Source organism: Molossus molossus, unplaced genomic scaffold (genome assembly GCF_014108415.1).
Source record: "Molossus molossus isolate mMolMol1 unplaced genomic scaffold, mMolMol1.p scaffold_m16_p_9, whole genome shotgun sequence".
Taxonomy (NCBI): Eukaryota; Metazoa; Chordata; class Mammalia; order Chiroptera; family Molossidae; genus Molossus; species Molossus molossus.
The window spans coordinates 18,259,303-18,275,081 of NW_023425403.1; the positions used below are offsets into that span (position 1 = coordinate 18,259,303).

Genomic DNA, 15,779 nt, shown 5'->3' on the forward strand with positions numbered 1-15,779 from the left:
TATTGCTTCTTCAGAGTCTCTCGTATCAACATTTAACCACAAATACCCTTGGTCAGATGCTTCAGATACCAGGCTCTGTGTTTACCCCAAGATTAAAAAGACGATCATTGCATCGGCTCTACAGACCAAAGCATAGCTGGGTTAAAAAATAAATAAAACTGGATGCAAATTCAGGAAACCATCCCGAACGCAGGTGAAGAGCGCTCATCTCTGGAGGAGCTGTGTGGAAGGTCCCCTCAGTGCCAGTCCTCCCTTTTCTCTGCGATGACGCACCAGTTGCCATGGTCGTTCCCCGCGCTCAGGATCTCGAGCTCCGACACGTTCTCCCGCAGCAGCGCGCAGAGCTCGCCTTCCCGGAACACGTGGTAGTAGCGCATACAGGCCCCGGGGTCCGAGCCGCCCGGCCCTTGTCCGCCCACAGGGCTTGTGGCGTCGGGGGTGCGCTCTGCAGACAGCCTTCTCAGAGTTTCGCTCGAAGGGTTCCCTCCTGCCGAGGTCCCCGCAGCCACGCACTGGTGTCGCCCCGCACTGGAGCCGATGCGACGCAGAAAGTTCCCGTGGCCCTTTGTCCTGCTGCCTCCCCGCCGGTCTCCGTGGAGATGCTCCGCCGTGGCCGGTGCTCGCAGCCACGCCAGATGGCTCGCAGGGGTCTCCACAAACACGCCCTCATCTAAACTCTGCTCCCCGGCGGACCACGGCTGAGCTCTGTCGAAACTGGGGTACCTGGAAGGCTGGACGGAGACGGTGCCAGCGGCCCAGCCTGTGGTTTTCAGGGGTCTCCCTCTTTCAAGGTGCTTCCCCAGCGTCGACTCATCCAGAGACCTGGAGCAAAACCAGGAGCGAAAAGATTTTCCCAACGTGTTGTAGAATCCATTTTCTCCCCCGCCTTCCTTCGAGATACGCGCACAACACGCCCTGGCCCTGGCAGGGTCGCGGTCCATGCTGTGGGACCGCTTCGGGTCACGGGGCTCCTCAAAGCAGACAGGGCAGCTGCACACAGCGCAGGGGGGGCGGCAGGGACGGCCTGGGCCCGCGGGTCCGCACTGCGGCCTCCTCCCGGGCCGGCGGGGCGCGGAGAGGAGCCGGGAGCACCAGGCCCTGTTCCACGGGACCAGCACGTCTTGCTTCTCGAAGTGTCGGTTCTTCTGCTCCATAGCCCACACGTAAATCATTAGCTGGCCTCCAGGAACTAAGACTCGGGCCATTTCTTTGATCGCTCTGATTCTTCTTTGTTTTGTAGAAAAATGATGTATAACTGAAAAAAGAAGAAACTAGATTCTCAATGTGTATGTACATACATAAAGCTACACGTTTATGTATTAGTATTTTCCATGTGACAATGATGCCACTTTGACATGTGATAAAATCTCCTTATTTCCCACTAGGCTGATCATATGGTAGAAAATAGCACAGTCATGGCTTTAGGAGAGATGTAATTTTTAGCTTCAACTCCTGTAATTAGTAGACAACTGATCTTGGGAAATTGTTTAACTCATATGGATTTAAAATCTCTTCATCTATGAACACCTAGAATAAATAATGTGTAAAATCTTTTCCGGTTCCAAAATCCTATGAATTTCATTAACTAGAGGATGACCAAGATGAATTGATAAAATTTGCAAGGAAGCACTAAGTTAGGTAAGTGTTACCAGTAGAATTCTATGAAGTGATTCATTGCTTTAATGAATGACTGGTACTTCAAAGCACTGAAAGACTAATGCCACTAATCAATTTTGATAAAATTAATAAAGGAAGTAGAAGTGGAGAAAAATGTTAACGATTGTTTTTCTGTGTAGATAATGCAAGGATAGGCCAGCCAAGCTCAAGTCCAAATGACGGTTTATCCTTTTTAATAATGTTAATGGACTATAAAATGGTTGCGTATACTTTTAAAGAAGTCAACTTATAGATCATTGCTTTTACTTTCAGTCCCTGCAAAGTTAAGTGAGAGTCCAACAGGACTGTCTCTATCTAACTGTAAATGTGTTATTAGGCAACTTTTTACCAAAAATATATAGAAAGTGTTCACCTGTTAGCTCCTGGGGGAGTTTCACCACAGTACTGTGCAAAGAGAAAACATCAAATTCTTTTTTCACACATATCTCAGGTAGGGAGATTATTACATAGATATAGCTGCCAAAGGAAGATCATCCAACAGGCACACTTTGCACTGCTGTCAACCAGGGTTTCATTCCTCTGAGCAGCACACGAACCCTGTACCATGCAGAAGTGTCAGAAGACAGAGGTCCGAGGCTAAGTGAGTCTGAAGAGCAGGACACCAGTGTGTGTTGTCCTCCATCTATCAGTAATTAGTCTTGTGATCTCTGACCAGTTGCTTTATTTCACTAGACTTTATAACGTTGCCCTCAGTCCCATCCCAAGGAAAGAACCCTTTATGGGGTTAATTTGAAAACATACATTTCATCTCTTTAACTGTAAGCATTCAGAATCCACAGGGTTAGCATAGAGCAGGGTTTAGCGAATGTCAGCACTATTGACATCTGTGGCTAGATAATTCTTCGTTGTAGGGGGCCCACCCACTAGATGAGAGCAGCACCTACACACATGCTCCATGTGGCTCAGTGGTTGAGTGTCAACCCATGCACCAAGAGGTCGCCAGTTCAATTACTGGTCAGGGCACATGCCAAGGCTGTGGGTCAAATTCCCAGTTGGGGGGCGTGCAGGAGTCAGCCAATTGATGTTTTCTCTCATCGATGTTTCTGTCTCTCTCTCCCTCTCCCTTCCTCTCTCTAAAATAAATTTTTTAAAAAAGTGTTTCATTTTGTAATCTGTCAGTAAAACAGAAGGAATGTATAATTATATATGATGTTTCCCTTTCACATTATTATTTAGAGACATAGAAAAGCGAAAACATATTTCTTCATATTAAGATAAGCAAAAAGATCCTGGCCAGTTTGGCTCAGCAGCTGGAGCGTCGGCCCATTGACCAGAGAGTCCCGGGTTCAGTTCCCACTAAAGGCACGTATCTCTGTTGCAGTTTGTCCCCGGCCCCGGTTGGGGTTGTGTGGGTGGCAACCACTTGATGTCTGTCTCTCACATCAATACTTCTCTCTCTCTCTTCCTTCTTCTCTCCCTCCCACTCTATCTGAAGATAAATGCAAAAATGTCCTCAGGTGAGGATAAAAAAAAAAAGATAAGCGAAAAGTGTCAGAATACAGAATTCTAAATAGGGAAGTAAAGGTATAGTATAGGGACATAGGACAGGCGGTCTATTGAAATTTCTCATAGTTTTAAATGGGAAACCTAACTGGAAAATGACCACATCACATTAATTTATAGTTATAGTTCATAAAAGCACATGCTGTGTTTCCACTTGAGGGAATATTTTTCATTCGAAGATGACAACCAGTATGCTCCATTCTTCTGGGACAAGGCATGCAACTTCAACCGGAAGCAGAGAAGGACTTGGCCACGCACACAAGGAGCATCTCCCCAAAGGAGGGAAACTGGTCAATATCCCATGCCCATGACAGTGGCTCACAGCTGAGCCTGGACACAGGTGGCCTTGCAGACTCTAAAGCTAAAGAAGAGCAAAGCATCCTCTTCTCTGACCTCTCTCCAATTTCTAGGTCTCTATGTGGAATGACAAAACCAAAAACCTCCTTTCCACTGAAGATGCTAAGCACTGTCTAGTGTTTCTTGATTCCACAAGAATCCCTCCTCTGAATGCTGACAGTCAAATGGACTTGTTTCTGTCTCTCTTTCTTTCTTACTTTATTTTTATTGTTGACACCATTACAGATATTCCCATTTTGGACTTACCAGTTTCAACTGCAAAGAAGTAGGACTGTCACAGAACAGGTTCCCTTGGCAACCATCCCCTGCCAGGCCTAACTAGTACCGAGGTTATGGCATTCAGGCCCCAATATACAAAGATACAGTCCCCATCTAATGTTTAATAAATCCATTTCTCATCTATTTCAGGATAGAGCGAACAGTTTTATGATGTGTTTTCATCTGGTCAGTCAGTTTTATATAGGTTCTCCTTGCTTAAAAAAGCTTGTTATATTTGAACTGGTTAAAGTGTATTGGAGCAAATAATTTGCCATGAAATTCCCTTAAATAGCAAGTGTCCCAAGCATGTTTAAATATGACTAACACATTGGGTTTCAGAAATATGTGTATTAAGTAAAATAAGCCTTACCAGTATAAATTTCAGGCATAGATTTTGCTGTTTTTTGTTTGTTTTTAAATTTTTGACGTGTATTTTATGGGCACACTTGCTGGGAGGATATGAAAAACACATTCCCTAGATTTGTGAACAATCTCTGGCAGCTGGAGGACTGAGTGGCATTATAAAAACAATGCGATCTGGGCCCTGGCCGGTTTGGCTCAGCGGTTAGAGCGTCGGCCTGCGGTCCTGAGAGACCCGCGTTCGGTTCCCGCTAAGGGCGCGTACCTCGGTTGCAGTTTGTCCCCGGCCCTGGTCGGTTGTGCGGGTGGCAGCCACTCGATGTGTTCCTTTCACATCGATGTTTCCCTCTCTCTCTCTGTTCCTCTCTCTCCCTCCCACTCTACCTGAACAAAAAATGGAAAAATGTCCTCGGGTGAGGATAAAAAAAACAAAAAACAATGCGATCTGGGACCGATCCCCAGTGGGCTCTCTTCCCCAGTTACCTGCATACCAGCAAGTGGCAGATCAGATGACACATCCTTCCAGGAGGCATTAGTTGTACAATAGTCTGCTAATAAAGAGCACACTTATGGCCTCAAAAAGGTAACATGACTTCTAAAATCTACTTCACATTGGAAGATCTGGCTGCAATGCAATGTAACAGGTACTGTTTTCAATGAGTAAAAGTCCTCTAATACTTTCTTACTCATAAGTAAAAGAAACTGGAATGAGTCCTCAAAAAGAATACAATAACAGTTGGAAAGTTTAACTAGTTAAAACAATTATATGTCCCACCATAAGTACCTTTGAAATTAGTAAAATAATTCAGTCAGTTGACATATTTTAAAAACTTAGATAAAATGAATTACATAGACCTTTACACAATGAATGGATGTCGGGTTGTGAGAATGGCCTCAACCAGGTAACATTATTCCCATGGCTTAGAGTGAACGTATGACCAGGCTGCCTTACCTCCTATGGAGATGATGGCATCGAAGCCCTGATCCCTAAAGGGGAGATTAAGGTTGTCACATACCATGACTTCACATCCTCTACTCCGGGCAATCTCTACCAATGGCCCACAGTAGTCACAGCCCAGGGTATGTACCTGGCTATTCACTTTAAGATACTTTCCAGTCCCACAACCTATAAAAGAAAAACCATGTTACATGCTATCCTTAAAGGGGAGTGGAGAAATGTCAGCCCATCTTATAACAAGAACAGAAATAACTTTACATTAACTAACCAAGACAGAATACAATATGGTGTGAAGGTAAACACAAACCCCAAAGAAAAGCCTTCAGATGGCTCTTACATATTTTCACATAGAATAGAAGAGGGAAATTGGAAAAATAAATAACATTTATTAAATATTTAATGAGGTAATGTCCATGGGGTGTGGCATACTAGTATAACTGTTAGCTGACCCGTGGCAAAGAAGGATAGGTCCCTAGTACCCCAGGGACAGTGCCCAGTCCTTCACAAAAGTTACCTTCACACACATATTTCAGTATGTACAGATCTCTATGTTATCACATTTATTCTCGTGTTCTCTCTCTAGACAGTCTTACTGCTTACCGGTTACATAAAGCAAACTACTGGCAACAACGTGGATAGAAATAAAACAGACCTTTCAAAAATTTTAGATTTTAATTTGAATGAAAACAGATTTCAACATCTTTTCATCCAACCTATCGTCAATGCTCGGTTTTAAATGATCTCATGACTCATATACAACTCTAAGAAAGAACTATTCTTTTCTTAAATAGACCATTTTTGACATTCACTTTCCGGTGGCAAAGACCTGAGTAATCCAACATTTACATAGCCCAAAGACTTAGATCAATCAGATCTCACTGATATTAGCGAAGAAGACAATAATATGAATGAATCCCCATCTTGGAACAAAGCCTTCCACGGTCTAGTACCTGGTATGTTCTAGCACAGACACGGCATCCAATTCCTTTCCAGAAACATTGCAGGATAGCAACAGAGCTGATGTGTGTACCTTCTGGAACTACCTATAGATCTTTATGACTGATATTTTTCTAAAATACCTACCAGACTTAAAAGATGATTAGTTTGCTGCTTTTGAAATACGTCACACTTTTTAATAACTCCTTCTCAATAAGTGCTGTTCAAAATTATGAGATACTACAAACATAATTAAGGTTCACCAGTGCCAGCTGAGACAGTGGAGGGCTTGTGAATGAAAAATAATACTCCCAATGTTATTATTTCCACATACATGATTAGAGTCTCAGAAATATTTTAGATCTCATGGCCACTGTTCCTGAGAATGCTTATGAGAAAAAATAGCCAATATTTAAGAGCAATTGTGGGGAAAATATAATCCACAGAGTGTTTTAAAATTGAAATCCTGACTATTACAAAGATGATGGTCATATTTTTAAAAAATAATCTTTTTAAAATTGGCTCAGGGGCTACATTTAGAGAAATGAAGGGGGAAATAACTTCAAAAATACGAATAAAAACAGATTTATAGAGCTAGAAGGAAGTGTTCAGAGTATCGGGTAATAATGAGGAAACCGGGATCTTTTTACATCTCAACATCTCCTAAAAGATCTCCAGCACCCCTGACACTCCTGATTTATCCCAAATTCATTTCTAGTGGCATTCATTTTTAAGGCTAGCAGTGGAAATCCCAAATATGAAGCAGTTAACCATTTTCTAAATGTACACACTGAGACAGCAGAGAGGGGAAGAGTTTATCCTAATGAGGAAATAAGAACATTGCCAAGCCTCGTCACCCCACTATCGTAAATGGCCAGGAAATAAATCAGGTTTTTGATACTGCCGCAAGCATTGGTACACAACATTCAGGTCCTCTGGGAGATCTCATTAAATGCTAACCTTCTGTAGCACTGAGGAGAGAGAAGAGGGAGTGTCTGCTCACATTTCCCTCGGCTTTGTATTCTGCACCACATACATTTTGTGCTTTTCCGTACTTTTCGTTGGTGATTTCACTGTTTAAAATGTAGCATCGTGCTGAACTGCTGTCTGCGGTTCCTAAGGCTGAGATGGGCCTCATGGACAAAATATGTTAAATACACTTTGTCCAGGCATCAGTTACAGTTGTTGCTGTGAGTTTGCTGTTAACAAATCAACACTGTAAGGTAAATAAGGTGTCTCTAAACAGAAACACACGTGGGACAAGGTTAGGTATTGACCAGTTGACAAAATCTAATCCTGTATTTCCCCTAAGGGTTATAACCCAGGATTCACAAATTCAGTGTCCTTGGCAACTTTACAGAACATAAATACTGTGAAAAAATGAAAATCAACTGTATTTTCTTTTATGCTTTCTGACTTTTTTTGGTACCATATAAAGAAAGGCCTTTTGCCTCTGAGAGTATTTTTTATTCTTTTTATTTTATCTTTTATTATTCTTTTATTCTTTCTTATTTTAAAATAACCCAGTGGTCATCTAGTCCTCTAATGATTTCATTTTCTTATACATCCACCGGCGCTTCACTTGGAATTTGAGAAAGTAGCCTTTGTACATACTGTTGTCCTAAAGAGTTCCTTTTCCTACCGATTGATTTTAAGATCCTGGTTGCTTAGAAGATGGGTGGTCTAAAGTCACTGTAATAAACCAGGTTTATTAAAAAAATATATATATTAACATGATAGAGATATTTTAAAAAATCCTCTATTTCTACATGACCTGAGCCCCTTCCCCAAATTGCACACTGCTCGCACCATCTTTAACTACCCCAAACCCTGGGCACATGTCTGTTTCTCTTACCAGCATTTAGAATGAATGTCAAATTAGAGCATGTAAACACAGACTTATGACTCTATGGGTACAATCTTTTTTCCCCCATTTGTCTTCTGATAGAGAGAGAGAGAGAGAGAGAGAGAGAGAGAGAGAGAAACATGATGTGAAAGAGACACATCGACTGGTTGTCATACAACCCTGATCATTATTGGGGACTGAACCGCAACTGAGGTACATGCCCTTGGCCAGAATCGAACCCGCGACTCTGGTCTGCAGGCCAACACTCTAAAGGCTAAGCCAAACCGGCCAGGGCTGTGGGTGCAATCTTCATACACTTGTTAGAAAGCAGTTTTAAGTGGGCAAGGCCTCAAGTGGGAACCCCAGCATGTCCAGACCTTAGTCTTAGATCTAAGACTGTGGTTTACCACTCAATTCAGAAACACACTGAGCCAAAATCTTCCAGACCAATCAGCGATTACAAAGACATGATCTACCTAAAGACAGGCTCTACTGTTGAAACACCTACAGAACAGGTCAGGGGAAAACTCCATGAGACTAATGATAAGTTATAGGAAATCTGTAATCTCTGGACCTTCTGTGGAAGGCATGAGAGCCACTCAAGGTGAGCCACCCGAATGCTTAGGTAATGAGAATATCTCTACAGTTAAAATAGCCCATTCCACTAGCCGTCATTTCAATCCTACTTCATTCAACCAGTGTCAGATAGAGTATGATGGAGGATGTGCAGCAAAAGCTCTGGAAAGATCATCCCTGTCTAAATGTAGACTGGAGGAAGCTTTCTACTTTCTGACTTGATTGTATGAATTTCTGCTATGAAGTGAATGAGCTGAGTATCGGCATGCCAAGGGCACACTAGCAGGCGTCTGGTTGGAGCACACATAAAACTGGATCTGCAAAGGAAAGACGCGGTGGGATGGATTTCACAGAACAGGGCCCAGCTCTGGGTTACCTATGTCGGCGATGAGGCTGCCAGGCTTCTGCTCCTGGAGGAACTGCCGGACGCGAGGCCAGGCTTTGCTCTGCAGGTCGCTGAAGTAGGGGGCGGTGCTCTCATACACGTCGTGCACGTGCTGTTTCTCCAGCTGAGTGGCTTCATGATCCATCCTAGGGAAACAGGGCCACCCAAGAAAGGCGGGTCAGGGATGGCTGGAGGAGGAGGCAGATTTCCTGAAACTGGGAACTGACAACTGCCAAAGGCTGTGCTGACCTTACACTTGACTGGAAGCTGCAAATAGAAACACCTTCACTGTCATCTCACCAAAGTTGTCAAAAGACTAGGAAATTTGCATAATGTTACCTGCAAATCTTTAGGAAAAAATGGTTTGGGAATAAGCTAGTCATTGTCATTTCCTGGGCAAGATCAATCCTAAAATCATTCTGAGCTAAATAGATTTAAAAAATTTATAACGCGCAGCTCCCCACTCCATCCACGCACAAAGCCTTACTGAATCTACCTTTTTAATGCCTCTGGATTCTGTTTCTTTATATCCTACTGATTCTATTTTAGAAAAGGCACTTATTTTTTGCTGGAATTACTTCAATGGACTATAAACAGGTGTTGTTTGGCCTTTCAATCCCTTCTTCAATTCTGCCACAACTATTTTTATAATTGTGTTGCTTCCTATTTTAGACTTCTTCAAAGCCATTCCATAGCTTGTTTGATCAAGTTCAGGTATCTTAGAAGGGCATACAAGTCTCTTTCTGATCTGGCCTCAACTTGCCTCTTGCAGCCATTTCTCATGATTTGTGACACTCACTGATCCCCGGTTCCTCAGGCGCCACACATTCTCCCGCATCCGGGGGCCTGCACAGATGCTGTGTTTATCCTGGCTAACTTCTACTCATTCTTGGCACAGGCATCACCTCCTCCAGAAAGCCTTCCCTGATCTTCCCTGCAGGACAAGGGCAACCAGAAAGGAGCGGGAGAGATACAAGAGCAGGTCTTAGAGGCCTCTGCTTTTGGGGGCTTAATCTATTAATTATTCTCATGTGGCATGTGAGTGGGGAGCACCCAGGGAAGTAGCCAGGTGCTTAGATTGTGGCTCCTTACCAACCAGTATGAAAGTAAGTTCAAGCATATAAGAACCATTTGGCTCTCGTGGTGCAGATCAGCTAGTTCAGTCCTGCCCCTGGTCCTCCTGCTGCATTCCATGCATACTGTTAGCATAGGTAGCTGGGTAGTTAAGGAGCAAATGGAATCGTACATTAAGTCTGTTCACAAGGAAACCCCAGCATTCACAGGCGACCCAGGGGACAGCCTCTGCTGAGGGGACTCAATCCCCAAAGGGCAGGAAGATTTGGTTACTGGTCATTAGCCAGGATTACTGAGGGAGGAATAAAAACACCAGGGGAAATTCTTTTGTTAAGCACATGCATAGTAGAAGCGAGGCAGGCTCAGGGTAAAGTAAGTGCATGTGCAGTAGAAACAGATAACAAAGCAGAACTTTGGGACTTGCTCAGTAAGAGCCAAAATGGCGATGTAAAGGGGCAAAATTTAGCATGGAAAAGCTGGGAAAAGGACCCAATTGGATGGGGGAGGCCCCAGCAGAAGCCTGGGAAAAGCCATGAAAGAGATTGGTGAGTTTGAAAGAAAGCCTGCTCTCTTTCAAGCCCCAGGTAATATATTCAAGGTTCAAAAAAGGCCGTCTGGGTAGCATGCATTTGTTGGTTGGTTCAGGAGTGGTCTCTGTGTGGTAGGGGGGCCTGGCAGCCACGCAGGCCCAAACACAGCTGGTAGCAGCCCACATGCAGCCGTGGTGGCGGGGTGCAGACAGGGCATTAACACAGAAGCTCTGCATCTCTGGGTCCCGGTCGTCCTGGGCTTGGTGAAGACAAAGGCGAACTTGCGGCCCCAGAGACTTGACTTACTCTGTAGCAGGATAAAGCTGAGCCATTTGGTCATGGAGGAGACACCGGGCACCTGGGGACAGTTTGTTATTGCTCCAATAAATCTTACCACTATACCTCAGCCTCCTACGCGTGGGTCCCCGAAATGCTTTTCTCACGACCCCGTGGGAGAACTCTATTTCCACCAGCAATAATACCCTGAGACTATGGAAATACCCTGCCTCTCATCCTCTCACGCACTAATTTTAGCCTCCAATCCACTGATGACGCTTGCTTAAAACAATCACCACTACAAGTATCATCAAATAATAATATAGTTTTGCTTTCTGAGGTTTAAGTTACAAGTGGTCAACCACAGTCCAAAAATATTGAATGGAAAATTCCAGAAAGAAACAATTCATAAGTTTTAAATTGTGTGCTGTTGTGAATAGCATGGAGAAATCTGTTCTCATCTATGTCTTGTCCAGGACATGAATCATCCCTTTGTCCAGCATATCCACCTCACTTTATCTCATCACAAAGGCACTGTATCATCTCACATCATTACAAGAAGGGTGAGTATAGTCAATATGATATTTTGAGAGAGAGAGACCACACTCACATAACTTTTATTACAATATATCGTTTTATTTTTTATTATTTTTTTTATCCTCACTTGAGGACATTTTTGCATTTCAGAGCAGGAGGGAGAGAGAAAGGAAGAGAGAGAGAAAGAAACATTGATGTGAGAGAGACACATTGACTGGTTGCTACCCACACAACCCCAACAGGGGCCAGGGACAAACTGCAACTGAGGTACATGCCCTTAGCGGAAACCGAACCCGGGACCCTCTGGTCCGCAGGCCAACGCTCTAACCGCTGAACCAAACCAGCCAGGGCTACAATATATTGTTGTAAGTACCAAACCAGCCAGGGCTACAATATATTGTTGTAAGTGTTCTACTTTATTACAGTTTATTATAGTTATTGTTATTAACCTCTTGTGCCTAATTTATAAATTAAACTATATACATATATATATATAAACTTCTTACATGTGTAGGAAAAGTCATACTACATATAGGGTTCGGTATTATCGATGGTTCCAGGCTTCCATTTGGGGGTATGGGCGACAACTGTACTCTAATGTCATCATTCCTTCTACTTCAAGAAGAGACTTTCAGGATTTACTCTTCAAACAAATTAGCAGTAGATAATCTTAATTATCATGGACCTGCCCACAGTCCCAGCAGAAAATCTGGCAAACTCCTCACAGAGTACAAATCTCATCTGTGAGGTCTGACAAAACTTCCACCCAAATTGAAACAGCTTATATTGCACCCTCAACTAGAATTCACAAAGTAAACATATGGCTGGCTACAACTGCCTACACACAAGAGAAGCCAAAACACTGTTTTCCTTTTAAATCAAAATCTCAGCAGACTTAAAAAACCTCAGTAGGCTTAAGTCTGTTTAAATTTTCCCTTTAAGAAATCAGGCAATACAATTTCAAGAAGCCTAGAACAAATAAATTTTACTTTATTGCACTTGCAAATGTTAAGTGGCAATCAACAAAAACCCAATTCCCTTCAACCTGGCTCTAACTACAAGCTCAGAATATGTAGTATCTAAACAACACCCCTTGGAGAATCTTCTCTAAATCCTCTCCCAAATTTCCTGGCCTCTACCGTAAACAAGTAACTTCAAAGAGCTATTTTAAAAGCTGGGAACAGCCGTAGCCGGTTTGGCTCAGCGGTTAGAGTGCGACCTGCGGTCCAGAGAGACCTGGGTTCGGTTCCTGCTAAGGGCATGTACCTCGGTTTGGCTCAGTGGTTAGAGTGTCGGCCTGCGGTCCAGAGAGACCTGGGTTCGGTTCCCGCTAAGGGCATGTACCTCGGTTGCAGTTTGTCCCCGGCCCTGGTTGGGTTGTGCGGGTGGCAACCACTTGATGTGTCCCTTTCATGTCGATGTCTCTCTGTCTCTGTCTCTCTCTCTCCACCCCCCCACTCTATCTGAACAAAAAACGAAAAAAAAGATGTCCTCGGGGGGTGAGGATAAAAAATAAATAAATAAATAAATAAATAAATAAATAAATAAATAAATAAATAAAAGGTGGGAACAATATAAATCAAAACCCTTCGCCCTGGCCGGTCTGGCTCAGCGGTTAGAGCATCGGCCTGTGGTCCAGAGAGACCCGGGTTCAGTTCCCGCTAAGGGCACGTACCTCGGTTGCAGTTTGTCCCCGAGGGCCGTGTGGGTGGCAGCCACGCGATGTGTTCTTTTCACATCGATGTTTCTCTCTCTCTTCCTTCCATTCTATCTGAACAAAAAATGGAAAAAAATGTCTTCAGGTGAGGATAAAAAAACCCCTTCATGACCTAGTCCCAGTCTACCTTTCCAGCCTTATGTTCTGTAACTACCATGACCTGAATACTCGGCTCCCCTTTCCCTAAGTGGGCCTCCTGTATTGCTCCTCATTGAGGTCTTTGCTGAAGCCATAGGCTGTTCTCTCTCATCTGAAACACTTTCCTATTGCCTACCCTCTCCAAAATCTTACCTGGCCTTCAATCTTACCTGACACAGCGTCTTCCTCCTCCATGAAGACTTCATGGAAAACTATAGGTAAAAATAATCTGTCCTAATACTTTTATATCCTGTATATTTATTATCTCTGTCACTCTTAGGGCAGTTCTCTTGATACCATCTTGAACGCTACACTCTGTGGATGTTCCCAACTGGATTAGAAGCTCCAGGAGGGCAGGAACTGAGCACAGGGCATGAACCGAACACAGAGCAGTCACTCAGAAATTAACTGTAGAACCAATGACTCAATGAGCTATTTCCTTAGCATCCTCTGCAAGACAACCGTACTTAACTCCAGACAAACTGGTCCTCGAATCGTAGGTTATAAACGTAAATACCCTGCTGGGGCTGACAGTCTCTCCGAGGAAAGCAGAGCTAAGGCGAGTTTCCCAGTGTGTCTGGCATTTCATGATTTCCGGCCCTACCAGAGGCCAGTTTTAGAGACAAACCCTAGGCATGCCATAGTCACACTTTTATAACTAAAAACAATTATAAATATTATAAATTGTTCTCCTATTATAAATGCCAGAGAAGACAGTATTAAAAATGAGGGCATCTGGCCAGTTTGGCTCAGCGGTTAGAGCGTCGGCCTGCGGTCCAGAGAGACCCGGGTTCGGTTCCCGCTAAGGGCATGTACCTCGGTTGCAGTTTGTCCCCAGCCCTGGTTGGGTCGTCTGGGTGGCAACCACTCGATGTGTCCCTTTCATGTCAATGTTTCTCTCTCTCTCTCTTCCTCTCTCTCCCTCCCACTCTATCTGAACATAAAATGGAAAAATGTCCTCGGGTGAGGATAAAAAAAATAATAATAAGGGCATCAACCCATGCACCAAGAGGTCTCCAGTTTGATTCCTGGTCAGGGCACATGCCCAGGTTGTGGGCCCAATCCCCAGTGGGGGGCATGCAGGAAGCAGCCAACCAATGTTCTCTCTCATCGATGTTTCTAACTCTCCCTCTCCTTTCCTCTCTCTAACATTAATCAAGAAAACTAATTTTTTTAATAAAATGAGGGCATAAAACTCTGTTTTAAATTTTAAAGGTGTACTTAAACTATAATTTTAAAGTGAAAATACAAGTTAGGACAGTTCAAAGAATTTACTTAATCATGAAATATAGGTTTTTTTTTGTTTTTGTTTTAGCTTTTAATATGTGATTCTTCAAACTTAACATCTACAAATTGCCCGACCAGTGTGGCTCAGTGGTTGAGTGTTGACCCATGCACCAAGAGGTCACTAGTTTGATTTGGTCAGGGCACATGCCCAGGCTGTGGGCCTGATCACCAGTGGGGGCATGTGGGAGGCGGCTAATCAATGTTCTCTCTCATGGATGTTTCTCTCTCTCCCTCTCCCTTCCTCTCTCTGTCTAATACCAATAAAGAAAGCCCTGGCCGGTTTGGCTCAGCGGTTAGAGAGTCGGCCTGCGGTCCAGAGAGACCCGGGTTCGGTTCCCGCTAAGGGCATGTACCCGGTTGCAGTTTGCCCCCGGCCCTGGTTGGTTGTGCGGGTGGCAGCCACTCGATGTGTTCCTTTCACGTCGATGTTTCTCTCTCTCTCTCTCTCCCCCTCCCACTCTATCTGAACAAAAAAAAATGGAAAAATGTCCTTGGGTGAGGATAAAAAAAAAAAAAAAAAAAAAAAAAAATCTACATATTACTTTCGAGTACAAATTATACTGTAAACTTTTGTATAATAAAAAACTATCATTTAACAATACTTTTTAAGTCCTAGAAAAGCATTTTGCTCTCTAAAAAAAAATCCTAAATACTGTATATTCTTGTCTTTGTAACTTAGTCTGTACGACTATTTTCAAATTCCTTTTTTCCACCAAGTGCAATAATAAACTCCAACTTTATATCATTGCCATAAACTTAAAATTATAGGAGTTGGGACTAATTAGGTTCACTAAACATGCACAGTGCCCAAAAAACCACATATCATTGAAATTGCAGGAATAGCTGAGAGCAACTGACCTGAGTCATCTTGTGATTACAGGAAAATTACTTCTTGTCTTTGTAAATCATGGCAGTTTCCAGCCTCTGAGAGTGACAGCTGTTGCTCATGGTCTTCTCAATGAGTAAGGCACGTGCAAAATAGCAGGGTGACATCAAATAGAGAGGCCCTTCACGCGATAAGCCACTCTGCAGGTGTCTCTGCAGGGGACACGGGCCCTATTAGGAAAAAAACCAAACAGTAAATGTCATTTTACATAATAAAAATATTGAACCAGCGACAGCCCAGGTTGACCTCTGAACCTATCTGTATATTACCCAGAGAAGAAGGGATTAGAAAGGTTAATATATGGAGAACGCCAGAACCATAAGAGCAGTTTCGGAATTAATTCCTAAGCTTTCTGTAAAAGGTGCAGTACTTTTCCCCAAAATTAAATGGAATGGTTTCATCTTGTTCCTGGAAAAACTACAAGCACAGAGATTCAACTCGGAATACAGTGGCTTATTTAAATGTACTACCTATTTAA

General features: G+C 43.3%; 1 protein-coding gene across 1 annotated transcript; it reads right to left on the reverse strand.

Moving 5' to 3' along the window:
- Nucleotides 1-236: 236 nt before the first annotated feature.
- TRMT9B (tRNA methyltransferase 9B (putative)) lies at nt 237-15,483 on the reverse strand. The gene is made up of 4 exons (XM_036250602.1): nt 15,274-15,483; nt 8,848-9,002; nt 5,108-5,281; nt 237-1,255 (listed from the first exon to the last, which is right to left on the reverse strand). Exons 2-4 carry the CDS (start codon nt 8,999-9,001, stop codon nt 237-239), a joined length of 1,347 nt encoding a protein of 448 aa, XP_036106495.1. The 5' UTR covers nt 9,002; nt 15,274-15,483.
- Between the last annotated feature and the right edge of the window lie 296 nt (nt 15,484-15,779).